The sequence below is a fragment of the Malania oleifera genome, chromosome 2 (genome assembly GCF_029873635.1).
Source record: "Malania oleifera isolate guangnan ecotype guangnan chromosome 2, ASM2987363v1, whole genome shotgun sequence".
Taxonomy (NCBI): domain Eukaryota; kingdom Viridiplantae; phylum Streptophyta; class Magnoliopsida; order Santalales; family Ximeniaceae; genus Malania; species Malania oleifera.
In genome coordinates this window covers 97,040,339-97,058,761 of record NC_080418.1, presented here as the reverse complement: position 1 = coordinate 97,058,761, position 18,423 = coordinate 97,040,339, and the positions used below count along the sequence as shown (strand labels likewise).

Below are 18,423 nucleotides of genomic sequence, written 5' to 3'. Positions count from 1 at the left end.
ACTTTATAAATGAGGTTAGACTTTGGAAATGAAATGACACAATTTGACTGTACCATAATAATGACACCTAGATAACAACAATTGACTGTGTAGTGCAACTAATAAGGCAAATATTGGACTGACTTCTACAGAATATTAACTGATGCATGTATAAAACCAGAGTTTTGCTGCTGGCTGGCGGCAATTTGGCATGTTAGGCATCTTTCCACAATTTTTTTTTTTTTAATTATCATTTTAATAGCTCGGAACTCCAACCTGAATGAGCCCTTTCCCTTTGGACATGACCGGCCTCAAAAGCTCCCTCCCAATAAATCAAGAATTAGCGTCTTTCCACATAGTTATAAACATCTTGACATAAAGTAGGCCAAATATACCTTTCAAAGGACAAATTCAGCGTCTTACCGAATATCACGCAAATCAGCGATTAGAAACTCTCTTTAAAGGACCAATTGGACCACAGCTTGTTCGCATGTTCTAGAGTGAAATGAGAATGGGAGGCTTCCTGAGCTGCGTATAAGCAACTGCGCAGTCCTTTCTTTCTTCAATAAAATCCTTCATTCCCAAATGCCAACAAGGACATCCAGCCACACTCTTGATCATGCAATCTTCTTTCATTGGCCTGAGCACCATCTTTTCACCCCTAAAACAGACAAAATAAATGTTTATACCACTATGATGAGCAGTCTTTTGATCATATTGCCATGGCTGACCAAGTAAGATGTGGCAAGCATCTATTGGCACATCATGCCAAATTGACTCTTTTAATAAATTTTCCAATTGAAATATTTATCTTGATGACACAACACAAGCACCTCATTTCCTTTATTGAACCAAGGGATGCGATAGGGTCTTGGGTGTTTCTGAGTCTTGACTTTCAAGTTGCCCTCACCCCCCTCAAGAAATTAAATAAAAGTGCAGCGTGTGCGAAAAATGTTCTTCTGTAACCAATCTTCTCCATTTGTGATTGGAGGTAGAGGAACAAGCATGGACCTTCGAACAACCAGCATTTCGCTTACCTCATCACCCTCAATCCCTTCTTCCACGTTAGCCTCATGTCCAGTCTGACTGTGAGGCTCATTTGAATTAACACTTTCTGATTCTTCATCCTGATTTTCTGAAAAAGTGAGATTCATCGTGTAAGATTATGAGTTTTTCCTCGTTTTATTATTATTTTAAAATAAAATATTAAAGAGATGCACTTTTGTGGTGACGCGTGGCAGCAAATCTCGCAGGACCAACCTGCGAGATTTGCTTGATGTGGTGTTTTCCCCTTCATTTCACTCGCGAATAGAATGTAGAGAAGGCCGTCAATAGAGCTCCATTTGCAGAGAGAGAGAGAGAGAGAGCGCAGAGAGCAGAGAGCAGAGAGGAGGACGGCAGCAGGAGGAGGCGTACGAGCGCAGGTTACCGTTCGGTGGACTTGAGCAGGTGATCGTTCGGGAGTGGATTGAGCAGGTGGCCGTTTGAACGGGCAGGCGAGGAAAGCTATTAGAAGGGGAAAAGTGGGGTACGTACTTTTTCTTACCATGAAACAAAATTAGTTTCATTGAGTTTTGATTTAACCAAACGTTTGAAGATTTGTTATTTTAGCTTTATAAAGTATAATGTGGTTTCGATTTTTTGGTTGAAGGTTGCATCCGAAAACCCCCAAGGTTAGGTTTCATTTCATTCGCGTTTTTCCAATTTTTTTTTTCCCTATTCTTTGGCTTTTGGATTATAATGAGATTTGAAGGAATGTATACTCTTAGGATTATATAATTATAATAAGTTTTTATAATTAATTGTATAAAAAAGTTATTAATTTGTTGGATTAAATTTTCCTGTGGATCAAGTGGGAAATTTTTATTGAACAGGAAATGGTAATCATGTGTCACCTTGTGGCTTCTGGAATTTTATAATCGAATTATTTTGAAAATTTACATTTTCTTCATTTCTGCCTCTGTTAATTATGTAATTATAATTTCAATTGAATTATTTTAACTACCGAATTTGTTGCTTAGTATACATATACATTTAACTAAAGTATGTACTTTGATAGGTTGTCTTTTCACTAAATGATTATTGCATAAAAATGTAAAATTGCTTCGCCTTTCAGGCTTAAGTCTTTATTAATATGGAAATTGGTTTTTGCAGAAGCTCTAGTTATGTTGCCCTTTCAGCATAAAAGGAAAAAAATATAGTTCTTTGGTTTTAGCAATAGTGAACTAGAAAATAATTGATTGAAGTCTTTTGTTTGCTTGATTTTTTTTTTCCTCTTTTCTTTAGTATTATTCTGCAACACTTCCCCTCACATATTATAAAACAAACTTGTTTTCATAAAATAAATAATTTAGGCATCTTATAAAATTTGGAAATTTTCTTCTAGAGATTTATGCAGATACAAGACTTTATAAATTTTAAATTAAGATAGAATCTTATAATATTGTCTTACAAATATCGTTAATATCTTTATAATAAGCCTAAACACAACAAAGTATTACTAATATATAAAACAACTTAGTGAGTATACAAGAGAGTTAAATTATTTAGTATAGTCAAATATTATAATTCATTTGTCCTAGAAATTAAAAAAACTTCTATAATTAGGTGCACATATTAAACCTTATTCTAAACTCCAATTTTAAGAAAAATAGAATGTATTACAATTTGGTGACCTCTATTAAGCAACTAAACTTAATATTAATAAATATCTTTAAATACATAGATTGCTCTAATGGCATCTTGGGCATCCATGGGTCACAAAGTGGATGATTGACTTATTCCATACTAAAAATAATAATTAATGGAATCCTTTTATAGCATGTAGCATTAATACTTAGGTGCCTTATATTTTACTATAAGAAAATGTTATAATAAAAATTAAATTATTGTAATTATTTTTTCTGAGTTATTATATTTCAAAATTCACTTTAGAAGAACAATCATATTGTATATGACACTTGAAAAATTGTAAAATTTTGTTAATGTTTTCCTATTGTTTAATTACTTATATATATCATTTCACAAAATAATTTATCCTACCATAATTGTATTAATATATAGGATAGGCATAAGTATAGATATATACATATATAATTAGTTTATTTTATTCTGACCAAACAATAGTTTTTCTTTTTTATTCAAGCAATAATTTATAGACATAGGTATAAATATATTTTTTAATCTAATTTTGGTTAGATTTACTTTTGTAGGTCTTTACAATTTCCTGAGGGTTGATCTTTAAATGGTAGAAAGCTCGAGCAGTGTTTCGGTGACGATATTGTTGTATATTGGGGGGAGGGGGGGAATTATCACTAGAGTAGAGGGTGTTAGTTATAGTACTACGCCGGTTCGATCAATTCGAATTGATCATAGGTGTAAATTAAATAAATTGTACTCGAAGATATATCAATATTTGCATATTGATCTAGATCAATATACATTGCGGATGACCACAAGATATTCTATGCAAGGATATAATAATACAGTCCTCTATGAGATTGTTCCCGTAATTGATGATTATGGTTTGCGCATTGTGTTGGATGCACATTACGTAGGTACAACGTATTTAACTGTGCAGTTATATGTCGAAATTATTCCTCACATGAGTGTTGTCACGGATAGGCAGACAGGGACGTTTGTCGAGCATATGGTTGAAGCGAAGGAAGACATCCAACATATATGTCATTATGATATGACTGCGGAAGAAGGTATTGAACCATACACAAGTGCGGATGTTGGTGGGATGCCTGTTGTGGATTTCAATGAATGTCCGAGATTGTTGTTCGAGCCGCTGACGTACGAAAAATATGGTCTTCACACGGATGATCTGGGAGGTTGTAAAGAAGTTCGGGCAGAAGGTCCAGGGCGAACCACACATTAGACCAGTAGGGGGATGCTATTCGGGTCGAATGATCAGTTGATAGCGGCAGTGCGAATATATAACGCTTGAACCCAGAATGACTTCCATGTTGTGTGGTCTACCCCAGTGTTATGGGTTGCTAGGTGTAAGGAGTCTGATTGCGGATGGAGAGTGCGTGCAATGTATCAGATGAAACACCGATTATTCGAAATCACCCAATATGGTAGTCTACACATGTGTTTGAACGAACTTCTTTTGCAGGACCATAATCAAATCACATCGTCCCTCATTATTAGGGAAATCGTGAATATGATCAGGGGAGATGTATCGATATCAATCCCCACATTGAAAGAGTTCATAAATCGTCGCTTCGACTATTTGATCTTTGTATAAGAAGGTTTGATTGGGCAAACAGAAGAGAATTGCCCAAGTATTCGGTGATTGGGAGATGTCTTATCAAACTTTGTCGAGGTGGATGGAAGCGATGTGCACGTACAATCCTGGTACTGTAGTCAGGTGGACGTAGACTCTTGTTCCAGGTAGCGAGAACACCGCAACATTTATATCCGTATTTTAGTCGTTCGCAGTATCTATTCAGGGTTTTCGTCACTGTCCTCCCATTATATGTGTAAAGGGACACACTTGCACGGTAAGTACAAGGGTAAACTCTTAATTGCAATGTGCCCGGATGTAAATAAGCAAATATTTTTCCTTACATTTGCTATTGTTGAAGAGGAAAGCCTGGACACATGAAATTAGTTTCTGTATAATCTTCATTCCATTACCGATAGGGACGACATTTGCCTTATATCATATCGGCATATAAGAATTCTCACTGCAGTGCAACACAATTCCAATTGGCAACCACCACGTGCCCACCACTAATTCCGCTTTTGACACGTGGTTAGCAACTTTAATACGAAAGTACACATTGTCAATCTTAAATGTATGACTAAGCGAGCGAGAAGGGAGTATCAGGTAAGAAAATTTGACAAGTAGATGGAAAGGATATTCGATGAGGGTGGAGAACCAGCAAAATCGTTTTTTGATCAGATCCCTCCTCATTTGTGGACTTAATGCCACGACTGTGGACGAAAGTATGAGAACATAACCACTAATTTTGTAGAATGTTTTAACGCCGTCCTGAAAGGCGTTCATAGCCTCTCAATAATGATCCTTATGCAACTAACATTTTATCGCGTTACATATTATTTTAATAGTCGATGAGAGGCTGCTCGTAACGCAATATCTGAAGGAAATGCATTCACTACGCATATCCTGTTAGCGATGCAAAGAAGGAAGTTGAAGGCGATCGAACATCGAGTCACGACGTTCAACCGGTCTAGGGATAGTTTTAACATCACAACCGCGCAATTGGGACCCTATAAAGGAAATAAGGTCTAAACTTTGAGCATTCAGTGTAGACGCGAATGCTCATGTGGGAAGTGACAAGTTTTATACTTTTCCTGCTCCCACATTCTCAATGCATGTGCAGAGACACAGTTGAATGCTGTCTAGTACATTGAGTCATGTTGGAGCACTGTCGAGAATTATGCAACATATGCTTCGGATTTTCATCCGATTATGCATTAAGCGTACTGTCTAGCATTCTCGTTACTGACTTTACAGGAAAATCTTGCATATGCTCGACATAAAGGTCGGCCTAGGAGTTCACGTCTATATAATGAAATGGACGTAAGGGAAGGTAGGAAGAAGATCACGTTCAACATGTGTCATCAAGAAGGACATAACTGCACAAGGTGTTCAAGAGAGATCCAACTTGGGAATGTAGCTGGATAGTCACGAAGTTGCGAGATTTGATTGATCAAGGCTATTAAGCTTTTGATGCGTGGTAAATCGCTGCGAGATTAAATAAGCATTATTATAGGAAAATTTTTTTCAAATAGAATATTATTTAATATTTTATTTTAAAATAATAATAGAACGGGAGAAAACTCTTAAAATGACCTCTTCCCTGTATATACGTAAGAAGAGTAGGACACAGCGCTTGGATTCCGGCCACGTATGCGTATGGGCCCCTCAAATATAAATGGTAAAAAAAAGAAAAAAAGAAAAAAAGGTTCCGAGATGGAGAGCTTTCTCTGGAGTGACTTAGATCTCATGATTTTGACGAGACCTTGTCTTTCCCATCATACACACTCTCACATATATATACATACACACAATGCTTGCCCTTCTTCTCCATTCTCACTTTTCCCCTATTCCACATTAATCATGATCCCCACTTTAAGATATTGTTACTTTAATATTTCCTCTACTCCCAGAAGATCCTCCTCCTCGCTAGCTATGACTTCGCCACACCCATTTATATTATTCTCATTTCCCAATCAAACCCATCCGTCTCCATGCATGTGAGAGAGTGAGAGTGAGAGAGAGAGAGAGAGAGAGAGAGAGAGGAGGGCGTGGGGGTTCGGTCCAGTTGTATCTTTTTTCTTTTTGCGCCGCGTGCTGAACGGTCATTCTGGTAGCGTAGCGGCAGCACTGACTGCGGATTAAGATCACGACGCTTCTCCACCGACATGGCTGCTGCAGAATCTGATCCCGACTTAGCTGCGGCCGATACCGACCTCGAATTCCTCTACTCAAACGACTCCTGGTACTCCGTACGGCTGGTTCTCCATGCTGACATGCTCACCGTCAAGTACCGCGACTTCCCCGACATCTACGACGAGCGTTTCGTCCCCGGAGGCTTCAAGAACGCCGATGAGGTGAAGCGCTTCAGAGAGAGGTTTAGGCCTGCTTCTTTACAGCTACAGGATTCCGAATGCTCGAAGGTCGAGCGTGGCATGAAGGTTTGTGCCTCTTATTCCTTCAAAGACGATGACGTTCGGTTCCAAGACGCCATCGTCGAAGAGGTAAGCTCAATCGAACAGTCTCCCTTTTCCCCTTTTTTTTTTTTATTTAAATTTTGTAATTTATGAAAGGATGCAATGCGTAAAAAAGAAACAAATTTTGCGTTATTTTCCCCCACTTGTTCGTGATAGATTCGAGTTCGAAATTTGGATTGTGCACTTTTGATGTCTTTATTCATTACTTCGTGAGAAAACTGGTCCCTCAAAAGCGTTAACGCTCGGTTTCGTTGCTGGAAAAGGAGAAAATCTGAAAATGGAAAGATCTTGAAACAGGAAAGAATGAAAATCTTTCCTTCGCGGGGGGGCTTTTCTTTATGTAAGTGCTAGTTAGGCGGATAGTTTCATTTCCAATTTTTAGATTGGGAATTCAAGATTTATTTCATTGTTTTATTAGTAAAATTTTATGACACGCCTCAGGAAGAGGAGGAATGATTAGGTTTGGCGGCCTCAGCATGTCATAGTGAATATCATTGTCTCTAAATAATTTTTCCTAAAGCTCCCTTAGGAAGAGTTAAGAGCTTGTGCAATTTTATAAATGATAAGGTTGTGTGTGCTTGAAAATAATCCATGGCCATTGCACCCACTGCTCCTGTTCCTACTACACCCTTACCACTTTATGCTACTTCCTACTGCTACTTGAAACCTTGAAAAGGACCTTAATGTATACTAATAAGAGAATAGAATAGCCTGGTCCAAAAAAAAAAAAGGAAAATTACATGAACTCTATAATTTGTCTCAAAAACAAAGAGGTACTCTATGTTTTTGTTATTAACTCTAAACCCCCTAGTGTTTTTTAAAACTGTATAAAATTCACGATCTCATTAGATTTTAGGGAAAATCACACACGCCCCTTTTGATTTGACTCAAAAAAATAAAAAATAAAGAAGAGAGTTGCCTGATGATTTTGTTTTATTTTATTTTATTTTATTAAGATATCGAGATACCCATTGATTTTATTCCTTTTTGTTTTTCAAAACAGTATAAAATCACAATCTCTTTATCTTTTAGTGAAAAAATGAGATAGAAATGCTAAAATATCCGCACAATCAATTAATTAAATTAGGATATTAATTTATTTTCTCAATATCCATATAAATCTCAAGGCTTACTTCCTCCTTGTCAATGGCAAGCACTTCAAATCAGTGATCTATATATCCATATTTGAGCTTGCAAGTGATGACATTGTAAACTGTAGTCGGTGAGTTCATGAAGAGTGAGGCAACTCGATTAGTTGATGGAATGTGGACGATTTAAAGGCCACTATTGGTCTCATCAATAGTGATGAGGATGTGCTTGAAGCTAAGTAGGGGTTAATGAAGTCTTGAAATTTATGATAATAATCCCATCAATTAATATCTTAATTCGATTAATTGCTTTTGTTAATATTTTGATCTTTTCAGCACATTTTGTTAACAGAAAATAACGAAATTAATATTTTGCATAGTCTTGTAATGTAGGTTTAGTGGTCAAAATGAAACTACAAATTAACTCCTGATTGTTGTGTATGGTATTATAGCTTCTTTTTTCAGTTTATGAATTAATGTACTTTACTCTGTTCAGAGTTGGACATATTTTGTTTAGACACAATTTACCAAAAAAAAAAATAAAAATCATATATGCTACCTTTCCTATATAATGGATAAGGATTTAGGGCAGCTGCCACCAAGCACTCAATATTTGAGGGCTTGTTGATCTGAGTTCACTGGATCCCCACTTAACACCTTTTTAAAATTTTGTTAGTATGCCATATGTTCCATCCTTCTGTAATGGTTATTCTGCATGCTTTTTTTTATAGGTGGAGTTCAAGAAGCATGCTTTCAGAAATGGAGAAGAGGAGTGCTTATGCATCTTTATGCTTTCATGGTTGCATGGTCCAAAAGTTGGGACTATGACAGCTACCAGTGTTGCAAATATTTGCACACTCCAATCTTCTGCAAACACTAATCAAACATTAAACTCTTTTTTAAATATAACAATGGAGAAGATGAAAGCCACCTTACTTACTTCTGATTCAGACTCAAAAAAAGGCGGTGACAATGGGCACTTGAGGAGTACAGCACAGGCATTTGAAGGTTTGTTCTCACTCACCATGGATGCTGTGCTATGATGTGATGAGGTATAGTGATGTAGTTTCCTTTCTCTTTTTGTCTTGGAATACAGAGATTATTAGCAATAGCTGGCCAAAAATAGAGCAAGATGTAGATATGGGAGGGGAAACTTCACTTATGAATAGAATCACTGGCTATCACCATTTTGTATTAATTGACAATTTGGAGAAAGACTTGTCCCCAAGAATAGTTGTGGAATTCATACATAAGCAGACTACCATATCAACACAAGTGTGCATTTTTCCAAGCTTGTCTTCAGAGACATACACGAGGGGAACCATTGTATCGGATTGTAAAGAGAACCTGGAGAAATTATTGAAATTTTTGGAGAACCCAAATCACATTATAACATCCTCGACAGGAAGGTATCTATTCTTGTTGCGCCTTGGTTGTTTGGTAACTTGGTCCCATATAGTGTTGCTTTCTAATTTTTTATTTTTCTAGTTTCCTTTGTTTCATTCGCGTAATGTGAATGAAGTGTAGCTTGAAATGTTAGATTCAAGAATATATATTGCCCGATTTTTATAATATCTTGTCTTCTGTGAGATGGATTTTTATATAAATTTGACCATATATATTGCTTGTTCTTACAATATCTTGTATCCATATGACCATAACCTAGGATTTTTTTTTTTTATTATTTCTATTTTGCATTACCTTATATTCCGTTAATGACCTGTTTTATTAATTTTAATTTGTTATGCCAACAGTGCATCATGAGTTCATTGTTCACAAGCCAATGATTGTTTGGTAGAATTAGTTTGCCAAGCATTGTTGTTGCGTGTGGAATACATTTTAGAGAGAGCCATTCTTTTTCAAGCACATTTTTGCTGCATTTGCTTACTTCTCAAATGCGTGGACTAGAGCATCTAATTTCTAATGTTGAACATTTTCAATACTGTTACTTACATCTTTTTGTTTGCAGTTAATTAGTCCATTTATTTATTATTTATATATTCTTGAATAGTTTCTTCCATGTAGTAAACATGCAACTATATTAGTGGGCAAACCGCACACACTTGCTCTTGCCATCAATGCTACCCCACTAAAACACAGAGAGATTACAGTTGCCCTTTCGTTGCATGAGATGAGCTATTTAACAATATACTTGATTCATTGTTGATTGTATAGTGTTTGCCTTTTTCCTCTATTTCTATATTGGATTATATTGGATTTGGAGTAATTGCTTTCATTAGAACTTATATTTCCCTTGTCATGTTGAACCAAATATAAATTGACATTTTGATTGAATATTGCACTTTTGTTTGAATACTCTAAATATGTTCATGACTTGGGATTCATTGAATAAGTAATTCTTTAATGGTCCTATAACTTCTCAAATTCAATGCCAAGTGGTGTTTGTGATTTTGATCATTTTATGGTCAATTAGCTTTCATTGCTTTATTCATTTTTTGCAGGCCGTGGGTAATCACTGAAAAGATACCAAGGCATGGATTGTTTAGAACATTAATTGGGAACCTGAACGAGAAGTCATTGGCAAGTTCTTAGCTTACTATATTATGCATATTTAATGGCAAAAGAGATAAAAGGGCTAGTATCTTGTAATATTAAAAAGATTATATGTTTTGGTGTGCCATGACACTGCACCTCGAAATTGTTGATAATTTGCTTGGAAAACATGTGTTTTTCTTGTGTCATATGTTGGACATAAATAAAGACGAGCTTTTTGTTGATTTTCTGCATTACTCCAGTGTTTCTACTGTATTGTGGTTCTCGCGACAACTTTTCATAGGGGTTATTAAATTAATCTTTCACTTTTATTTTTATTATATTTTGAGGAAATATCATCAAGTAGAAAAGTGAGATTTTGTGCTAGTGTTGGAGCTCTGTTGTGGAATTGCATCAGTAATTTTATGATTCTCATCTTGCAGAAGAAATTACAGAGCAGAAATACTAATTGCAAAGAATTAAAGCTCTGTCACTTTGGAACTAAAGAATACATGACAGCTAAGCAGCTAAGGGATTTATTCGTGGAGTTTGCAGATCATCAGCAGCGAATGCACAAGAAGCTTGCATTGGAAGAGAGAAAAATCTTACACATGTCTCACCCAGATTCGCTGATTCAAGCAAAAGATTAACTGCCCTAAGTTCTTGTGAATGTGTTATCTATACCTATATTATGGTAGTGATAAATGTCCAAATTTTTGTCTATACTTGTGTACTTAGTGTGCATGGATTTTTTGTTCATAATGCGCACTACCTAACAAATCTTGCTATGAAATATAGTCGAGGTTTGAATGCCTTCTCGACTAGTTGATTCTCCACACTTGGGTCTATGTAGCTAGATATTATATAATTATCTATATATTCAAGAAGTTATACATGTCGTCAAGCTTTGTATCTCATTTTTGCATTTCCTTTTGTGATTTGTTTCCAAGGATTGATGCTAGTGTGACTTCAACAAAACATGTGTGAACAGGGTGCAAAACTTCATTGGAAGTATGTCTTGAGGAGAGTGATGTGTTTTGTGTGCATGGAAGAGTTGTAACTCATTCCAAGATGGCTAGCTTACTATCAAAAACAAAACTGGCCTAAGCTTGTTATTGCTGGAATATGAATGGAGGATTGGGCAAAGCCCTCAGGGCTAATCAGGCCAGTGTGACTTGATGAGCACATGTTTTGTGGATCCCATAAAAATGGTTTTCTCCTGGGCCCAACAGCGAACCCATCTTTAGCAATTTTAGCATATAATTCATGTTATTTATCATAGGTACGTCACTATGGCAGGAGGATAGAAGTGAGAACAAGTGGTGCTTCTGCTAGTCTCTCCTCGAGTTCAATGTATCATTAGCTCATAACGTCAATGAAAACATCAAGGTTTCACTTGGAATTCAAAAAATATTAAAATAAATAAATAAAACTATGAAAAAATCTACCATGTTTGATTATCAAGGGTTAAAGAAAAGCAAAATGTATTACAAATCAATGAATAAAATTATAATTTTATACTTCATACTCATTTTTCATTATACTATATTTTGATTAAATACTATAAAAAAAAAATATAAATTTACTTTAATATGATCAAAAATTAAGAGAAATTGGTGGGAAGAAAATTCTTGACGCTCGAAGCAAGGCATGCAGAAATATAAAAATATCAGTAGGGAATGGACAAGAAACTTTCTTTTTCTTTGATAACAGGAACAGTGTCTCTCCTTTAGTAGAATATTTTTGGTTATCTTTTACACGTAGAACTGAAATGCGGAGCTTGCTGACTTTTTGACAAATATGGATGGACATGGCCAAATGTGAGACTTTCGAAAGAAAAACTTGGAATCCTTCCCCTATGAATTGTTTTCTTTTGGGAAGATATTAGAGCCCAAAGGAACATAGTTTACATGGTTCAACAACATAATACCAAAGCATGTTTTTATAATATGGTTAGTAGCTCTAAACGGGCTACCTACCCTTGCTATACTTGCTGCAAAAGCCAGATTAAAAGTAGAAGAGTGTATTTTTTATTTTTTATTTTTAAAATTTTTTTTTATTAGAAACTATTTAAAAATAATCCATGCTAAACCATTGTTTTTTCCCCCAAATTGATGTTTCTCAAAAATTGCTAGTCCATCCAATGTGTTTTAAGCTAAACTCATTGGATGAAGTAATATTTTTTTATGGCCCCGTATACAGTTGATGACGTGGTCACTAAAAGACGCTACTTAGCGTAACAATTCTTAAAAAGACACACCAGATGGACTAGTAACTTTTGTATTGTAACGACCCAAAAAAAAAATATTAATTAAAAAAAAAAAAATTAGGAAATGTTAAAATAATATATTGTTGGGGTTGATTTGATTGAATCAGGGTTCGGGTGAGTGTCACGGGTATAATTTTGGGAGTCATGCAGGCGTGATTCAGGGAATTAGGTAAGGGAGAATAAAATTATATCAGTATTTTATTAAGGTAAACCAGTTATTTACGACTATATGAAATTTATTATTTATTTATATGATTTTTTTAGAACAACTTGAGTATTGGAAAATGATGATTTTATTTAAGATTTATATTTGGGATAATTGCGTATGATATTAAATTCGTGTGACATGAGAACAATTTCTTTCCTAATAAATTGAATATGAATTATTGTGGCATTTGGGTTTGCATGTAAGGATGTTTGGAATGATTATGACATGATGAATAAATTGTTATGTTTGACTCCTGTGTGGAAATGTATTGATCTGATGGGATACTATGTAGGAAATGAATTGATCTGTTGGATTCCTATGTGGAAATGCATTGATGCGTCTGTGTGAATTAATTGGTGTGGTTATTCGTATACATCTCAATATAACGTTGGCATGAGGAGGTTGTTATATTGCCTAAATGTAAATCATGATATGACGTTGGCAGGTCGAGGAACTTGTCATATTGTCATTTATATGAGGTAGGACATTGGCAGGTCGAGAAACTTGTTCTACTAATGTACAACGGGTAGGTCATGGGGATTGGATAATGGTGAATAGTGGTGCCTATGTGGGCCACGTTTCGTGGAAGCTGGAGTGGTGCCTGTGTGGACCACGTTATATCCTGTGTGGATAATGACGTCTGTGTGAGCCATGTTATATACCCTGTGTGGGTAGTGGTGCCTGTGTGGGCCACGTTATATCCTGTATGGATAATGACGCCTGTGTGGGCCATGTTATGTACCCTGTGTGGGTAGTGGTGCCTGTGTGGGCTACGTACTGATATGTACGCAATTGCTCTATGTGGGCCACGTACTGAGGACATTGGAAGATGAAGTATGAGATCCATGATTCCTGTGTGGATGTGTTGTGCGCATGTGAATTTAATTACAGTATAAAAATAATGGTATAGCATATTGTGAATGCATGTGTGTGTATACGACGAGGTAAACATACTATCGGGGGCTTGCTGAGAAAGGCGAGTGCTCTGTTATTTAGTTTCTTGGTATCAGTGCAAATGGATGCTACTTGTATAGGCGAGTAGACATCCCGATCCTCGAAAACCTTTGCCTTTAAAATAATAAAGATGTGTATACTGGCGGCGAGGTAATTCTTCACCTGAGGGCTTACTGAGTAAGGTGAGTGCTCTGGTAGGTAGTTTTTAGTACCAGAGCAGAGGGAAGTTACTTGTATGGGTAGGTAATCTTCCTTATCCTTAGGGACTTTCGCCTACATAAAAATTATGTACTTGTGCATATTGGATGTGTGTACGATATTAGATGTCGGGGATGTTATTAATCGTACATTTTCTCAGTTGTTATTAATATTATGTGAGAAACAGTTTATTTTGATATGTAGATATTAAAACTCATGTGTCACAAACTGTTATAATTTATTCCATCCTTACTGAGAAGTATCTCACCTTAGTGGATTAACAATTTTTCAGGTTCTTCTGGAGATTAGGTTTGAAGGCCTAGGCTAGGAATATTTTTGGTGGTTTCTTTTTGGGGTATTGTGAGATACTGATATATGTATAAATATATTTGTACGAGATTATATTTTAAATACTGGTTGTGGATATGGATATTTGGATGTTGTAGTGTTTGTTTTTGGGTTGCTATATAGAACTCGGGTATTTATTTGAGGTTATTTATTTATGTTCCGCTGTGTGCATGTTAATTATAGTATCGACTACAGGTGATTGGAACACGTGGCACTCGGGCCCTACTGGCGGGTTTAGAGTGTCACATGTATGGCAATGCATGTAACACACATGGTTCATGCACGTACATTTGAAGTTAATGCTTATATTCACATTTATTTTAGATGAATTCATAAGTGCCCTTTTGCACATGCATGCAAGTTTTGAATTCTTCAGGATGTAGTTGAACTGTTTGACAAAATGCTTGAACCAAATGTGTTCTATGGAATGTTGTCATTGATATTTTTGCACAATATGACAGCTTTAATAATGGGTTAAGTGCATTTATGACTTGTTTAGCTAGGGCTCATCTTATTTTGAGTTGCTTGAGATTGTCATTGTCTCCATTGCATTCTACAATGGACTCCTCGAAATTACAATGATCAACATTTACTCTATTGAAGGCTAATAAGATTATCCAGTTAGTCATGCTATTGCCATCTTCTTTGGTTGGATCCACAACATTGCCATGCCTTATCTAGTTGTGCTCTAATTAAAATCCTCAAGAAACCCTTGAACCTTCGTACCATGGCCAAGCTTGCGACTGCGACATCACGCTCTATGCCAATGATGTTAGATCAGAAATTAAAATTAAATTAACTTATATGGGTAAATATAACAATTATTAACAATTTTGGGAAATTCTAATTTAATGAACATTTGTTGAACACAAATTAAATTTTAATTTTATATTACATTTTTAAAATATTAATAATTTTAATTATAGGTCAGTTTTAAAATATCAATTAACTTATTATATTATAATTTATTGGATAGTTTCAAATTTCAAAATTGCATTTTAGATAGGTTTTCTTTTGTGACAAGCAAGTAATTAGCTTCTTCTCAAAAACTTTTGAACACTAAATTGACTAAATTATTCTAACAACAAACATGTCTGTGAATTTATGTGTAATCCCAAGAGGGAGGGGGTGAATTGGGTATTTTAAAATTTAGGTCTCTCAAGTCCTAATTTTGAAAACTTACAATCACTCACCCAAAAGCTACTTGACAATTAGTTCAGTATTTCTCAACTTATCAATTTAATGCGTGACTTTATCAAGCAAACAATATTACCCAATTACTTAACATACACAACAAACAAATAATTAACTGCAAGCGGAAATTAAAAGAGTTAAGGGAAGAGAGATGCAAACATGATTTTTACGATGTTCAGCCAAGTCGGCTTACGTCTTCGCCTTGGGTAGTTTACCTAAGGATTCCACTATACTGCTTGTAATAACCCAAGAAAATATTAAGGGCCTCGTCGACGAATACAGAGGATTCATTGAAGAGGGTACATGAGAACCTCGTCGACAAAGGGCATGTCTCATCGATGAGAAGATACCAAGAGGGGTTTTTAGGCAATCTGAAATTCGTCGAAGAGGAAGGAAGATTCGTCGACGAAATTCCTTAAGGACTCATCGACAAGATAACGTGCTCGTCGACGAATTTGAGGCTATAAATAGTGAAAACCTGGATTAATTTGCAGAATTTGGCGCAGCAAACACTCACTCTCTCTCTAAAACGTCTTCCACTCCTTCTCTCTTCGATCCTGACCCCATCTCTCGCTAGATCAATGATCTAAGGCCATCATGACGCTCTTGGGAAAGTTCTTTGCAATTCTGCTGGAGCGGATCGTTGGTGGGAGAGGTTTGAAATTCATCCCAAACTCATGGTAAGACATTTCATTCAAAATATGCTTTTCCTACAATTATAAGAAATGTTGTATGTAGAAAAATATTGATATTTTGTTCTACAGAATGTCGTTTTTAGGGTGTTGAGTGGAGAACCCTGCGGATATAGGGCCAGAGTACAGTACGGACTTTTCAGAGATAAAGTAAGGGAAATATGCTGTGCCAGGAGATTTGATTCTTTAACAGAAATTTTATATATATATATATATATATGTGTGTGTGTGTGTGTGTGTGTGTGTGTGTGTATCAATTATTATGTAGTTTTACAGAATGTGAGTTTTAAAGTATGTGTGGCCTGAGTACATATTACTTGATATAGAGTTTTATACAAATTTTCCAGTATATCAAGTCATATAGCATATACAGATACAATTAGATATTATATAGACAGATGTATGTATATATATATATATACAGTTTTTTTTTATTTAGAGAATTACACAGATAGATAAATATATATAACTATATACAGATGTTTATTCAGATTAGTAAGTACAGTGTTTATAGAAAGCTATGTTTTCCTAAATGCCATAACACTCAGAGTATATAGACAAAGTATATATACAGATTATACAGTATAGCATCAAGATGCTACAATTATTCAGACATTACAGTATTTACAGTACAGAGTTATAGTATTATGGTTATTTTGGAAACATGATGAAAACAGTAAATATATATACTTATATAGTATCAGATCCCTGTAGAAATATTACAGATAGATACAGTTTATGTTTACAAAGCACGGTACCGTTGCTATATACAGATAGACTGCAACCGCATATTTTAGATAGTGTGTGGGTACCGTCAAACTATGTTCAGAGAGGATGTAGCTCCCTAGTTTGGGTTGAGGGGGCCAGTTTGACGAGATAGCAGCCAGTCCCGAGCCTAGGAGTGGATGCAGTTTGGTCAGGCTGAGGTAGTATAGGGTATAGTGATTTACTTGGAGGGCAGACCAGAGTTAAGTCTCACCTACGGGTCGCACAACCCTATCATAAGGGGTCAAATCATGACACATAGAGTCCTAGGAAAAAAGTACAATTATGTATATGTATACAGTTTTATAGCATTTTATAAATATAGTATGATATTAGTAGTATGAAACATAGAAAGTTTAGATGATACAACTATATCTTAAGTTATGATAAATGTAAGATATGTTTTACTGCTTTACCAGCTTATACAATTTATAAATATTGTGATTATAGTTATGTAACTCGGTTGCCACACACTAGTAATAGCATATTTCTACTTACTGAGTGTCGACTCACCCCATTATTCTAACATTTTTCAGGTGAGCTAACTAGACTAGCAGATCAGGCTCGCGGATAGAGAGTCCCTTTGTTGCTCTGTGTTTAGGGTAAGATAGTACAAGAAGGTTTGCATTTTGGGGAGATGGTACTAGTATATGTAAATATAATATGGAAAATTTTTGGACTCTGGTATTGTATATTTATTTATGGTTATGTGATTTATGTTTTCTCCGCTGCATAGGTATGCCCACTATTTACAAAAATACTTCAGTGCTTTTCTGTGGTCTGAGAGATTATAGCAAGGATATTAAAGAAGCATATCTATACATATATATATATATATATATATATATATATAGTAAAAAAAAATAGAGGAAATTTTTGGGTTGTTACATTTTTGGTATCAGAGCCTAGGTTTCTAGGTTCTGTAGACTCTAAAGTGCAGTGGGAAATAATACCAGAATATAGGAAAAGATTTAAGGTTTTACTCTGTGATTTGGATACAGGATTTTCGTGATCATTTCTGTGATTTTCCTGGAGTGACGATTTCAGGAAAGCCGTAGTAAACTATCGACGAGTTATGTGTTTAGATTGCAGGATTTGATTTGGGGTTATGAGTAAGAGGGATTGTTAATAGAGAATCTAAAGTTTTAGTTGAAAAGAATAAGTTAGGTTTGTATGGGAAATAATATTCTGAAATGGTATTCTATATAATTGCAGGATGGACTTAGGAGGCAGTAGCACTCACGCTAGTAAGGACGGTGGTGCTGGGCCCTTTAACGTAGGAGGTGTGAATTTAGATGTTGTGCTACGCAGTGTAGCTTAGCAAGTTATGGCTGAGATAGCGCGAAGCTCCAAGGAGCAGGGAGGTCCATCGCTGTCTCAGGAATGTACCATAGAGAAGTTTATGAAGATGAATCCACCAGCGTTCTCTAGAGCAGCCAACCCTGCAGTAGCAGAGAATTGGATGCAGGAAGTAAAGAAGATATTGACAATACTTCACTACATGGATGAGTAGAGAGTCATGTA

General features: G+C 35.6%; 2 protein-coding genes across 4 annotated transcripts in view; both read left to right on the top strand.

Annotated features, from left to right (window-relative positions):
- The window catches only part of LOC131148496 (uncharacterized), a 30,094-nt gene extending 28,344 nt beyond the window's left edge, over nt 1–1,750 (top strand). For both annotated transcript variants that reach the window (XR_009134995.1, XR_009134994.1), the window contains one exon: nt 1,233–1,750. The gene's annotated coding sequence lies outside the window, so the exon portion shown is untranslated. The remainder of the gene's footprint in view (nt 1–1,232) is intronic.
- A 1,780-nt stretch (nt 1,751–3,530) lies between these two features.
- LOC131148497 (uncharacterized) lies at nt 3,531–11,107 on the top strand. 2 transcript variants are annotated; one of them, XM_058098209.1, is made up of 5 exons: nt 3,535–6,717; nt 8,510–8,786; nt 8,875–9,187; nt 10,241–10,319; nt 10,715–11,107. In XM_058098209.1, exons 1-5 carry the CDS (start codon nt 6,382–6,384, stop codon nt 10,919–10,921), a joined length of 1,212 nt encoding a protein of 403 aa, XP_057954192.1. In that variant the 5' UTR covers nt 3,535–6,381; the 3' UTR covers nt 10,922–11,107. The 2 variants fall into 2 exon arrangements, with proteins under 2 accessions (XP_057954193.1, XP_057954192.1); XM_058098210.1 differs by lacking the exon at nt 10,241–10,319 and having other exon boundaries at nt 3,531–6,717.
- The last annotated feature ends 7,316 nt before the right edge of the window (nt 11,108–18,423 follow it).

Bases quoted from the DNA above. Each gene is read 5' to 3' on its own strand.
- LOC131148497 (XM_058098209.1), top strand. From the start codon at position 6,382: ATGGCTGCTGCAGAATCTGATCCCGACTTAGCTGCGGCCGATACCGAC. The intron at 8,787-8,874 runs GTTTGTTCTCAC...CTTGGAATACAG, and splicing joins TACAGCACAGGCATTTGAAG to AGATTATTAGCAATAGCTGG. The intron at 10,320-10,714 runs GCAAGTTCTTAG...CTCATCTTGCAG, and splicing joins ACCTGAACGAGAAGTCATTG to AAGAAATTACAGAGCAGAAA.